Here is a 13395-nt window from a genome sequence, read left to right on the forward strand (position 1 = left end):
GGTAACACTTGAAATAACGACACCTCCGGCCATGAGGGATGTACACATGCAAGATCAGGGCGCACACACACATATAGAAACTGTTCAGAAGCTCTCGATATTTTCAGACCTCACTATATGTACTGGTCATGACAATACGTACCCTGATCATGAGCTTTTAGGATATTAAAGGAACCATGCACAGTACTACTCAGCCTTGTAATTACTAATAACTTGAATTGAACGTCGTCGATCGGAGGATAATTCTAACAATATAATATGATCCCATCGGAGTCACCTCTTTCTTTGTGGATCTCATAACCAAAGCGTGAGATGTTACATGATCTTTAAAGTACTATATCTTTAATGAAACGATAATTATCATTAAGAACTAAGATTATTCTCGATTCTATAATATATAGACTGTAATAGATCTAGTATTTATTGTTTCTAAAAATTCATACAAACATACGTAGTTACAAACTTACAGGACATGCTTTACGCATCTATATTTTTTTTACTCTAGCTAGAACTTAACATTTAATTGGCATAAATTCCGGGGAATCTTAATCAGATCATTACTGTTAAATTAATTAGGAATTTGGAAAGGGCGTGTAAGATAAGATGCAAAACAGCTACCACGACCAGCAACTTTTAATGCAGCACCTTAATTTGTTCTTGGCAAGCCGAGTTCGTATTTTTTTTTTTGTAAATTTTAAATTTTAAATTTTTATTTTATTTTATTTTTTTAAAAAAACTTGAGTAATGTTTTTTTTGTGCTTGCATGTCAACTTGTTAATATCGGTGTGTAATATCCAAACCGAGGACAGCCCATAAGAAAGTCTCCCCCGTTTCAAGGTATTGGACACAGCCCATTTATTTTGTTCGAGTCTTGAGTCTTGACAGTGGATTTGAGCTTGGGAAACTTTTGTGGGCATGCATTAGTAGATGTCTCGGGCCCCAATTATTGAGCCTTTTTTTTTTTCATGGCATTTGTAATCGAATTCTGTTCACATTAACAGTTTGTTAGACTTGAGTTTTGAATTGAAAGATCAAGTTAGAGGGTTTCCAAGTTCTTGATGTATATTGGAATTGTTGGAGATAATATCAAATCAATAATGATTTTGGGATAACGAGTGATTTTACGTGGTATCAGAGTTAGGTTCTGGGTTCAAACACTGATTCTATACTTTACTTTATTTAAGTAAATATTTTACTTCAAGAAGAATGCTAAGATTACTATAATACAAATAATTAAATTTATATCTTTCTATTAGCTTAAACTTGTCTAGTTTAAACTTTTAAGACAAGTTGATAATTTTACAAAGAATACCATCTAGAAAAAAAACTCAAGATTATCTCTATGAGTTATGTATTGTTATAGAGTAATGCTACATACAGTCATGGAGTGTGTAAACGCTGCACAATCGCTTTGAAAATGAGTGGAGTCCACGATTAAAAGTTAATTTTTTTTTCATGCGAGTCCCGTATTAATTCACTTTTTTTAAAGAGACTACACGGCGTTTACACAACCACAACTGCAAATATCATTTCTCATTGTTATATTAAGAAATGGAAGCTAGAGATATCAGTGTCCTCTCTTCTATATATAACGAGGGTCTCCGTGCTCATGAATTTACAGGGTTGAGGTCAAATATTGCTATATGCTTTGCTGATATTGGAGGAATGAGGATATGGGGTGGGCTGTATAGTTTTCACTTTCAGATGCACACATCTTTAGGCTAAACGAAGAATGAGCTTGTCACTTTCAGTTTCTTTCCTTCAGTTGACATGCGCTTTCTGATCTTTGAAATTACATTGTCTAATTATACGAACATTGCTTATACATGTCATGACTCTGACATTTTCTTCAGTTGTATTTTGGGGCCAATAACCCAGTTCCTATATCTTATTCTTATATTATTATATATGTTTCTCATTAACTTCTCATGCCGTGACTTCTGTGACAGAGTTTAGGTGATGTATGTCCAAAATTTGCTGTTTGTCAATGTGCTGCATCAATTAGTAGTATGCAGTATTAAGGCTGTGTACTGGGTACTGCAGTCTGCAGCCAATGAGTTAGGTCCTGACATCTTTAGAATATGAATTGGCATGTGACTCAGATTCGTGGGTTTTAGCACCCATTATAAATTTGAGGCGTTTGACATGACAATGGTTTGACAAATCTAGAGTTGGAACAAAGGAAACAATTTGAATTTGCGTTCAAGGTTGGTGTTTCTTGATAAAATCTTGTGCAGAGTGCGTGTCGTATTTAGTAGTAAGCATTACTTTGGGAGAAGAATGAACTCAGAACAAATGAGAGGTATGGTGCATAAAGGCATGAGCTTGTAAAAGGTTCGAATCTAACCTCCTAATATTTCGCTCAATGGGATCAGTATACCTTGGCAGTTCTGGGGGAGATGGGTTTGGTTGGGCAGAAGCCGGTGCCATTTAAATTACAAATAACTCTATTTATAGGACTCTACACCACACACCATCCACATAGCATGGTTAATTAACTGACAATTTGCCAAGATAAGTATTGATCTATGAAACATTCTACTTCAAGCATGTCCTTCACATCACTAACATGGTAGGATTTGATTTGCAAGAGAATTGTCTCCACAGTAAAATAGCTTTCAGTTTGTCTCACAAACTGAAATGTGCAAAGGGAACTGTCTGTATTGGTCAAAACTTATTATGATGGAAGGGTTATTTTTCATAGATATAAACTTTTTCAGTGTTGTTTCTCGAGTGTCCTGAACAGCATTCTGGACACAAAATCATGTGAATCTCGTCTCTGCATATTCTGCATAAAACTTTTACTTTGCATACTATAATTGCCTATGCCACTTGTGAAAAGAGAGACACATTTGAATAAAATGTGTAGCATTAATGTGAGCTACTAATTTAATGAAGAGGATAAAATAGTTTCCCATTGATTACCTACTCAAACTACTTGCAATTACATACTATTGTTCTCCTCTCCAACCTGACACACTAGCCAAATTCTCTTCTTGTATGCAACCTCTCAAATCATCTGAAGCCACCATGTCGGTCCCAAACCTGCAATGAGCACCCTGAGTCAAAGCTGAGATCTCTCATCGTTCGACTAGATTTTATAGGACCTGGAACGCCTTTCAAGCTTGGAGATCTTTGCTGGCAACTGCTAGTCTTGCTAATCCTACCACCGCTTGACACTTCAGTATTAATGGAGGATATGAAAGACAGCTTATTCTTACATGGTGAATAGCTTTCAGAACATGTATCAAAACTCCTGGGTCTTAACTTTGGCGAGCTCATTGATCTTGCTTTAGCTTTAGCAGATTCAGTAGCAGCCATGTAAGTTGGAACAACAGGAGAGCTTGAAAATGAATTATGATCTCCTAATGAACACTGCCTCCTATGAAATGATCTTCTGGGAACAAATATCGGAGACTCCAATCCTTCAAAGTTATTCCGTCCCTGAACATTTCTTAGCTTAGGTTGTCCTCTTCCGTAATCCTCTAGTTGTCTTGGATTTGAAGTTGGAACTGGGTCCAAATCTTCAAGTTCTCTGCTTTTAACAACTTGGGTATCCACCCATTGATCCAACCAGTACCTCCATCTTCCATTTACCTTGCTTCGTTCTGTTTCCGCTGACTTCTGAAACATTTTTCAGCCGAAAACTCGGTTACTATAATCCAAGCTTGTGAAATATATAACGTGAAGATCACAAAAGCAAAGGAGCTTACTCGGTGGCTAAATGCATAATCCTTTATCCGTTCCCTCTTAATCATGGCTTCCTTCTTACTTAAGAACAATGCTTCTTCCTCTTCCTTTGACAGAACGCTGTCATCCCACCTTCTTTGACTGTTTGAATCTATCTGAAAACCATTTTTTTTTTCGCCAGCCAAATTATGTCAGTCTGAATATGCAAAGGAAATAAGTAATTTATTGAATGCTAGAAAATAAAATAGTCAAGGACACATGCAGAAAAATAAGGTTTCCATAACGAGAGGAATGGTATATGGATTTTGCAGATCAGTTTTTCACGTTAAAATGAGTCACTGAGTTCTGCACTCTATACCTTTATTATCTTGTCTTTCCAATCCTGCAGTTGTTTAGTTCCTTCATAATCCCAAGTGCCTTCGGCCATTTCGAATCTTCGTGTGCAGACCTGTGACTGGATATTTACCATGGACTGCAAGCACTTTAGGGTAGTTAGAGCTTGGCGCCTTACAGCTCTGCCTCGAATGATAGCTTGAAGCCTCACTATTCCCTTCAATGCCCGCAAAGCTTTCCTTGCCTGAAAATCTCTCCCACATAAGTTCATCAAAATCATGGAAATCCATGAGAATTGAAGAAGAAAAGAAAAACAGATCTAAGTTGTGTGTTATTTTTTTTTCCCGTAATTATAAGTTAAAATTTTGGTTGAGTGACTTAAATTGTGTTCTAGATCCCAAAATCCTGACTTCTGCCTTCCGTTAACAGGATTTTCTTAATTATTATTATTCTTCTAACAGCAAATCTATAGAGTTTCCAAGACTAGTTCTACGAAATTCAGAGAGAGAACATCCAAACATGACCAGTGAATTAGTTAGCAGAAAAGGAGATATGAGGCAGATAAAAAGTTTGTTAAAACTCACAAGGTAACCCCGAAAGGCAGTCTGAATTTTGGTGGCAGAAATTTCATGGATCTCCTTCTTATACTGATAGTGGGATGAAGGGGTGTCAGCTTGAAGTTTAATGACTGAAAGCTCTTTTGTTTCATATTCACATCGATGGTCAGATTGAGAGGTGCCTGCCAACCGGACAACCTCAGCGGCAGCAGCTTGAGCAGCTGCAACAGCTGCTTCAGCAGCAGCAGCAGAGGCAAGAGCCACGGCGAGAGCATGCTTGCTTTGCTCTTCCTCTGCCTCACACAGACTTCTTTCTTTCAAGGAAGATGGTGCAGTGAGCGAGGGTAACCTTTTGGTCTTAAACCTTCCAAATATCCATTTCCTTCTCTTCTCCTGATAATATTTATCTCAAATGAGGAACAGAATCGAAGACCAAAAGTGATCAAAGAAGCAAATCATTTTACCTTTTCTGGTCTTGACTGCGTTTCTCTGATAAAGAACCTCTTCACTATATTGAACCAGCTCTTCTTCCTAGCCATTGAAGAATCAATTCATCACACTGATCTGAGAAGGTTCTGTAACCACGCTGGTAGGGTGGTTTCTGGGAGTAAATAAATGCATCAGTTAGGAAAAAAGGTTAAAAACCATGCAAACATTACTGGGTAGTAATGGAGTTGATCAGTCACTGAACTATTTACAACAAACTGAACCATTGTTCCTGTAATTCAGCAGATCAAACAAGAATCACAGCTTCAGAAAGTGAGAGTTCCTGGAAACTTGGATACTACTACTAGGAAATTCAGAGAGAGAACCTCGAAATATGACCAGTTATTGGTTTTATTTTCCGATACAAATTTCCAGAAAAGGACACGCTATGGAGGAGATACCCAGAGTTTTTATAATATCACACACCCAAGGTTTTGTTAAATATATCAGTTGAAAACAACTAATATTGGCATTTGCTGTATGTGTTTTGTGCATCTATCCAATCATTCACATTTCGCATGATGGTTTTCTCTGTTCAATTGTGGGCCTCTAAATGAGCGATTCGTGGGAAAATGCATAGGCACTTGTCATGGAGGCAAGCTTTTAATGACTAATGAGAAACTCTTTTCAGCCTCATGGGCCCTGTCCTTTTTTCCATGCTTCCATTTTCTCTACTGTAACAGACAAGTTCATGTGCTGTGGGGAGTGAAATCACAGAACTGTCCTTAGTTGTTTTTGCTTTGAGGCCCTGAGGGTATAGCATGTTTTGCAGCCCATCATATATATGGATATTCTTTCTTGCTCCTTGTCAAGTTTGCTTTTTTGGGGTGCCACCATTTCAATTCCTCCCAATCCTTAACCTGCACTTGATTCATCTATGTTGATCATTCTATATGTTTCAAGTGAATCCCCAAAAAAAGGTGACCGGTTGTAATTAACTAGTGTATACTAAATAAGCTAGGCTTGTTCCTATCAATACCAATTTGCCCAGATGAACATCCTGGACTTTGCCTTTTACTTTTACTACCTTAGTTGTTATTTTCCATTAGCAGCAAATTCAAAAGAATGTTTACCTCAGTAAAGAAACATAATACAGGCTGTTCCTAATCTCTCTTTAAGTACAGGTAGACTATTCCACACACATGGAGTGGCAGAGAGAGAGAGAGAGAGAGAGCTATAATTGAGGGAAAGTGGGGGGAGTCACAGTGTGCAAGAGATGAGAGAATGTGGAGAAGAAAACAAAGCAGCCTTTTGTTGTGAGAAGTGAAGACAGCTGTGAAAGGGCCCTAAAGAGATGAGTAGTCATAATACATTCTCATCTTTTGAAAAAGGGATGAAAATAATTCTCTCTTGCAGCAGTCTTGTGGGTGTCGACTAGGCTAAGGAAGGGAGTTTAATGGGAAGTGAGAGCCTCCTGTTGTATAGCCCACAAGCACGAGTTTTGTATTCCCCTTAGAAAACACCCTTTTACCTTCTTGAAAACAGAACTCAACATTAATGATTATTTACAGAAATCTTGCACATTGCATGCTGTTTTTATGGAAGTGTTTGACCGGCATAATAGAGAGTGAATGCTGTAAATAGTAAATACTGGGATAGAGCAAAAGAAAATGCATAATGTTTTTGCTGTAACATCTTTTACAACCCAACTGTAGAAGTAGACAGCCCCATCATCCATAATTTGTATGCACCAAAAGCTCACAACCTAAGGTTTGTTTCAACTTTCATGTCCTGCTCAAGAAACTGGAGGTTAGGTCATTCGGTAATGGGCTACAATTGGACTTCAGTCATTTGGTAATGGGCTACAAATGGAGTTAAAGTCCTTCAAATACGAATAGCCCAAGAGATCATCTTAGGCCCAAAGAATCCATTGTTCAGGCCCCAGGGGCTACAAGTGGCGTTGACCCATGAAAACTTATTGGGCTTAAACTTAAATAAGCCCATTATAATATATATTTATATATATAAGTCTATTAAAAAAAAATGATCTCATTTTTTATATGATGTCACGAGTTTTTCTTGAATAACTTATACAAGATTTTATACTATCTAAGTTTAAATTTGTATCTAATATTACTTAACAAAAATTACAATTAAAATTAAAGAAAAAGGAGGGAAAGTAAAAAATATATTGATATTTCTTTTTATTTACTACAAAATACATTATCAAAGTTGGAGCCTTTTTTTAATCTATAATTGAAAAGAGTAATGCTACATTAAGTTGTACAATGTAGGCCTGCAACCCGTCCAGCCAGAGTCGGATTTTGGCCCAATCTGATCCGATACAACCTCAGTTGTGCGCCAAACCAAACCGATCCGACCTGAAAAATTTGGGTTGGGTCAAATCCGAGATTAGTTTCACGGACCGATTCTCCAGGAAGAAGAAAACAATTATTCCACCATATTCAATTCCAAGGAGAAATCAAACGAAAAGGAAAATAATTAGATGCAAAAACAAAAAAATGGCCACCGGTCTTCCCTTGACTTCCTCTTCCCCAATCTTTTGGGATCGTCAATGTGCATGCCCATTCAATTGCGCAAGAGATAGATTCTGGTCCATCCTCCACTGCCGCTGATTCTCCATAGGTGTCCTGTTTTAAATCAAACAACCACTGCTGCCAAGAAGCTTCTAGGCATGTCCTTGTAGAGCATCCTTCTGGGTAAATCTTTTGCCATCGGGGATACCAATTGGAAAAATCTCTTAGATTAGCCCTCAGCACTGCCTCGATGATTAGCCCTCGCCAAGTGGGTCACTGGATTGTAGATGATGAAGCCGTTGCAGGAGAAAAAAATGGAGATCGTGCGAGCAGTGAGATGGGTCTCTTCAAGATATGCATGTGTCTTTTTCTGGCTAGGGGAGCAGCAACGGAAGGTCTACGGTGACAAAGAACGCCACTGGCTAGGGTTTCTACGAGCGGTGGGGTGAAGGAAACGGGTTCGATAATTTCGATGAAGAACAACTCGTTAATATATCGTGACCCGATGAACCCGTTTTTTAAATGGATTGGACGGATCGGTTAGTCGGATGGATCGGGCCCAAGGCCCTTTATGCACTGCCCTAGTACAATGTATAAATATCGTACAATTATTTTTAAAAAAATAAAATTTATTATTAAAAAATAATTTTATAAATTTAATTTTTATTTTAATTAGCTTTGGTTTTTATTTTTTATGTTTTCAAAGCGGCAGTGGCAAAATTGCAATATCACCGATCCAGACAAACAGTAACATGCCTGTAGCTGTAGAACAAGACTTTCGCAAGCTACGAAGCCACCCTTGAAAACCTTAGAACTCAAACGCCTCTTGTTCTCCGTTGATATCTTCTTCCACTTCTGAAGCAAAAGCCGAATCTTTTCTTGATCGTTCGGGAATTTTTTTTTTCGTATTTTTGTTATCATTTCTCGTTCGTTCTTTGTCTCTGTCTCTTTCCTCGAACAAAAAGATAAGAGAGATTGGAGGAGAGGTTTTTTGGGTGTAATGGGCAATTGGAGAAATCGCTCCTCCCGTAGAATTTTCCGTCATCATCGATCTCCATGGTCGCCCCCTAGAGAATTCGACCATTACATTCCTCCTGGTAACTCTATTATCTGTTGTTTTTTCTTTTACTTTATTTAAATGTTTATCGTTTTAGTAAATTGGGTTTTGTTACTTTTGTAGAATGACGCTGCCATGGTTTTCTTATGTGCTTTATCTGAGATCTTCGTTTGATTACTATTTTTATCAATTCTTTGATCCTATTTGTGGATTGGGTTTTTTGCTTTTCGTAGAATCGTTGGAATTGTTGTTTTTCTTGACCCTTTGTGGCCTCGTTTCTCAGTTCCATAACTGGTTTCTTATAATTCCTTGAAATTGTTCTATATAAAATTGTGGTATGTTCTCTATTGATTAGTAATTAACTGTATAAAGGATAATGACTGTTGCATTCTTGTAATATTAGAAAGAGGAAGCCACAAAGTCTATTCTTATGTACTAATCCTACATTTGCAGATTTAGTGCCACTGGAAGTTATTTGCTTTACACACGCGTGAGCGCGTGCGCGCACACACATCCTCCCAGTACGTATATATTAACAGGCTTTCCTTTTTTCTCACTGCGACTATTTATTTTTTGACTCTGAACCAGTCTAAAGATTTTATGCGTTCGAATAGATAGAGCATTCCTTCTAAAGATTATGTGCTTTAGGTTTAATTGGTTCTCGAATATTAGAACTTTAGGTTCATTTTAATCAGAATCTCTTAGCTCCTGCCAGTTATCTTTGTCTACTCAATTATTGGTGTTAGAGATTTTAATGGGAAGGTTATGTAATTCTCGTGATTTTATTTATGTTGAACATGGCCTATCGGGCTCCATTGCTGCTTATATTTCTTATAGTTGATTTTATTTTCTTGTGAAGATAGCTGTTGTAGTTCATGGGGTTTCTATTTTCATACAAATTATATTTCTTTGGTGTGTGTGGATAATTCTTATCAGCAGCAATAATGGATCTGAATGGACTCTTAAACTGATTTTATATTTCTCTTCTTTTTTGTTTCTCTCTCCTGTAGAATGGAAAGATGGTGTGCCATTATGGGAAAAGAAATTCTGCACTTTGGTTGGATCGATACCATGGGGGAAGATAGTAGACACCAAGAATTTTATGTACTGCCATAATAATGTAGTCAGTTGGGATGATTCTGCTGGTGAAGAAGCATTTCAAAATGCAAAGAAACGTTTTTGGTCTAAGATCAATTGCCTCCGCTGTGATATCTCTCTGCCTGATCCGGATATTTACATTGATGAGATAGATTGGAAACCCAACATTGATCCTGAACTGATTAAGGAATTGGATCAATATTGCTTTGTTCCCGATGAGGAAGAACTCAATACACAGGTGAGGCATAAAAATAGAAACTCAAAAACAGCAGTGCATGTTCCTTCAGAAGGCCATAATATGAACCAAGAATATGACAATCCTTGGGAATCTGACAATATGCAGGACAGTGGAGTTTTGGAAAATAGAGCACAGGGATGGAACCAACGGGAGAACAAAAAAAATGATCGGAAAACTTTGAATAATGATGATAATCCTTGGGAGCACAGCTCCACTCAAGGCAATGGAGGTATGATGGACAATGCATGGAGAAACTGTGGGGATAAGTCATGGGGTCATAATCAGGTAGGAAACTATGTCAGTCTCTCAAGCGAACGGAATAATACCGACAATACTTGGGAGCATGGCTGTCAGGGTGCTGCCTCCATGAATGATAAGAGGCGGGGTCATTTTGGGAAGAAAGCTTGGGGCTGGAACCAACAGGTGACAGAGAATTTGGATAATGCTAACAATCCTTGGGAAAGCAGATATAATCGGAGCAGTGAATTAAAAGATCGAGGATGGAAAGATAATGTGGCAAATGCCTGGGGTTGGAAACAGTGGGACAATAGTAATAATGAGATTAAACACCAGGAATTAGGAAGAACTGGTGGAGGTTGGGGAACGTGGAATGAGGGTTGCAGGAAGAGAGAAGGTTCTCATCTGTATGTGCAGGGTACCAAAAGCTCTAGATTTGGAGGGGATGGTAATCAAAGAAGGCGTTGCTGGAGGGGGCAAACAAATAAAAGAGTCAGTTTTGGCCGTGAGTACTCAGAGATCAAGAATGGGCTTCCATCTTTTTATTAGTAGAATTCTCAACTTCTGATTTATTGTTATAAATATCAGAAATCTGTCCATTGAGTTGGGAGAAGCAGATTCTTTCAATAGCAGGTTTTTTGTGTTGTTTCATACCCTTATTAAGCAAGGGTTTGTTATGTGCTTATTGAATGCAATTCATTTGACAGTAGAAGGGATAAAATATGAAACAATCCGAGTTGTACAAGAGCTGTGGGATTTAATTTGCAGTTTCCTTTAGAAGAGAAGTACATACAGATATTTTAGGACCTTTTTTTGTCTGTGACATAAGTAAAGATCTATATATGAATATTTTAGATTATGGCTCTTTTTAGTTGCCCCAGTTGTGTGAGTTTATGTCGAGCTCATATAATGGTTCATTCTATCCTATGACATGGGAATTAGTTGAGATATTCAAGAAGATATTCCAATTCCAATTCCATGCAGTCTTATTACAGCATTATGTTTCTTGGTTAGTGATATCTACAATACCAAAGCCACCTACCTACTTTGTCTTCCTCCATGAAGAAGCTCAAATTTTTCAGGAAAGGATACCTCTTTTCCTCTCCCACCTACAATGTGATCTCTGGTTGCTCCATACCTTTTGCTTTCTCTCAATTCACATGAATTTTCTACAGTTTCGAGGAATTTTCATTCGTATGAATAAAAACTTCTTATTACTTATAAAAAAAAAAAAAACAAGTTTCGAGGAATGTTAAATTTTCCCAATAGAAGTCTTTTCTATTAGTTACAACATAAAAAAAGTCTTTTCTATTAGTTACGACAACAAATAGGTAGCCATATATATTTTTCGGTTTTCTTTTCCATGTTTTAAGGACCCGATGTCCTCTTCTTAGCAACCAAGACAATTAGAAGTTTATTGGAACAAAAAAATTACTAGTTCTGGGTACCATTTGAAGAACCTCAATGTGAACCTCACCATTTGCAGTCAACTAATTCACCCGCCGGTCTATTAAAATGGTGGGCAGTCAAGTATAAGGGAGTGGATGCTGTGGATTCAAGTCCCGTCTTTTATGAACATGGGAAAAAGAGAAACAAAAATGGTAGGCATCCGTGCCCTTGCAACTCTCTTGTTAGATGAATTATATGTTTATATCCCCACAGTTCGATGGGTGTCTCAATTCAAAGCAGCAATTCATGGTTGAACTGCGTACAGAAAACCCAGTTCTCAAAAAAGGGATTAATAGGCTTAGAGATATATATCGACTAGGATAGTGGCCTTCTATATATGCAAATGCATGTATCTGTTACATCAAGTTATTTTCTGAAGGAACATATCTACTCAAGAACAGAAGTTTGAGACCCAAAGATTCAGATAAATGTCCGACAAAACTTACACAATTATAGATCACTCAAGCAAAGTGGATATCTTAGGCAGCAAGACCAGCGTACAAGATATGGTTTAATTGAAAGCTTAAAATGTATGCAATGTCCATCGGCGTAATATGCTGCCATCTTGAAATCAAACTCCTATTTAGGCTTGACATCAGGAGAAGAAACACAGAGGAAACAGCAGAATAAATTGAAGAGGCTGCAAAGTGGACAAAGAACAAGATTGTTCAAGTATAAGAAATATGGTGACCAATAACTAGGACGAAGGTAATTTTCTACCAATAATAACCTTACCATTCGTGAACACAGGAACGCTTTATTTGGTGATCTTCATCAACTGAGACTGTATTTCCCTTCTTTGCTGAACGTGGAGTACTCTCTGCTGGTCAGTTTTGGTGCATAATTCAACAAGTCCAAGGAATCCAGGAAATTGGAATTACTTATCCAAACGATAAAACATTTATCCTGAAAGAATTTGAGAAGAAAACGGATGCGCAGAGCAACGGATATATTTATTCTGCGAGCGCCCGTGTGTGTGTGTGTGTGTGTGTGTGAGAGAGAGAGAGAGAGAGAGAGAGAGAGGGAGAGAGAGACACCCGGGGGGGGGGGGGGGGGGGGGGGGGGGGGGGGGGGGGAATGGAAAAGACCTGTTTGTGATGGGTGCTTGCCACTTTCTTCCTGTTGTCCATCCTTGGCCATTGTCGAGCAGAAGAACGGTACGTAATAGTCAAAAGATGTATTTTGTATTTGTACACCCTGAGTTTCTGCTTACCACTTCTATATGCATATATATACACATGCAAATGGGTGAAGGAATTTCAATGTGGGATTTTCCTTGTTTTGGCTTTGTTTATGCCTCTAAAGTTAAGAATCTATTGTATATATATATTCGAAAGCATATAATCTTACGCAATAACTCATCTTCTTTCTTACGTTAGCATGTTGTTACTGTATATATAGCTTTTGTTTATCAAGATAGCTCTCAGTTGCATATGAATAATGCTAATATTATCTTTTTACAAATTTAATTACAGGTGACATTTTCCTGAATATATGTCATGCTGTTATATATTCTAAGTAAATGGGACAATTTCTTTGTTACTTTCTGCGCAAAATTTCAAAAAAGTAAAACATGTAACGCAATTAATCGGTTGACGGTCTCATTTGGATGTTGAGCTGAGTTGAGTTTTTTATGAATAGCAGTGAGTTGAGATGATGAATTGAATTTTGTAGAGTCTACCTAAGATGAATTTATATGTGTTCGAATGGTAATATGAGTTTAAATGTAGAGTAAAGCTTGTATGCCGCTCGTAGTTGACCGCTATAGTGTAC

The 13395-nt window shown here is 37.6% G+C and overlaps 2 protein-coding genes and 1 long non-coding RNA gene across 6 annotated transcripts; 1 reads left to right on the plus strand and 2 right to left on the minus strand.

Moving 5' to 3' along the window:
- Positions 1–2851: 2851 nt before the first annotated feature.
- On the minus strand, positions 2852–5555 carry LOC122293328 (protein IQ-DOMAIN 11). Of its 2 annotated transcripts, none has more exons than XM_043101874.1 (6): positions 5272–5555; positions 5045–5181; positions 4608–4973; positions 4049–4267; positions 3714–3845; positions 2852–3624 (listed from the first exon to the last, which is right to left on the minus strand). In XM_043101874.1, the coding sequence occupies exons 2-6, from the start codon at positions 5117–5119 to the stop codon at positions 3016–3018; spliced, it is 1401 nt and encodes a 466-aa protein (XP_042957808.1). In that variant the 5' UTR covers positions 5120–5181; positions 5272–5555; the 3' UTR covers positions 2852–3015. The 2 variants fall into 2 exon arrangements, with proteins under 2 accessions (XP_042957808.1, XP_042957809.1); XM_043101875.1 differs by having other exon boundaries at positions 5393–5553.
- A 2711-nt stretch (positions 5556–8266) lies between these two features.
- On the plus strand, positions 8267–11038 carry LOC122295005 (bifunctional endo-1,4-beta-xylanase XylA-like). 3 transcript variants are annotated; one of them, XM_043104012.1, is made up of 3 exons: positions 8267–8640; positions 9611–9936; positions 10042–11038. In XM_043104012.1, exons 1-3 carry the CDS (start codon positions 8544–8546, stop codon positions 10720–10722), a joined length of 1104 nt encoding a protein of 367 aa, XP_042959946.1. In that variant the 5' UTR covers positions 8267–8543; the 3' UTR covers positions 10723–11038. The 3 variants fall into 3 exon arrangements, with proteins under 3 accessions (XP_042959946.1, XP_042959947.1, XP_042959945.1); XM_043104013.1 differs by adding an exon at positions 9054–9121 and having other exon boundaries at positions 8268–8640; positions 9611–11038; XM_043104011.1 differs by having other exon boundaries at positions 8268–8640; positions 9611–11038.
- Positions 11039–11927: 889 nt separating this feature from the next.
- Positions 11928–12854, minus strand: LOC122295011. Its single transcript, XR_006237826.1, has 3 exons — positions 12711–12854; positions 12358–12442; positions 11928–12262 (listed from the first exon to the last, which is right to left on the minus strand). It is a non-coding gene; the product is annotated as an uncharacterized LOC122295011 (long non-coding RNA).
- Between the last annotated feature and the right edge of the window lie 541 nt (positions 12855–13395).

Source organism: Carya illinoinensis, chromosome 14 (genome assembly GCF_018687715.1).
Source record: "Carya illinoinensis cultivar Pawnee chromosome 14, C.illinoinensisPawnee_v1, whole genome shotgun sequence".
NCBI classification, from domain to species: Eukaryota; Viridiplantae; Streptophyta; class Magnoliopsida; order Fagales; family Juglandaceae; genus Carya; species Carya illinoinensis.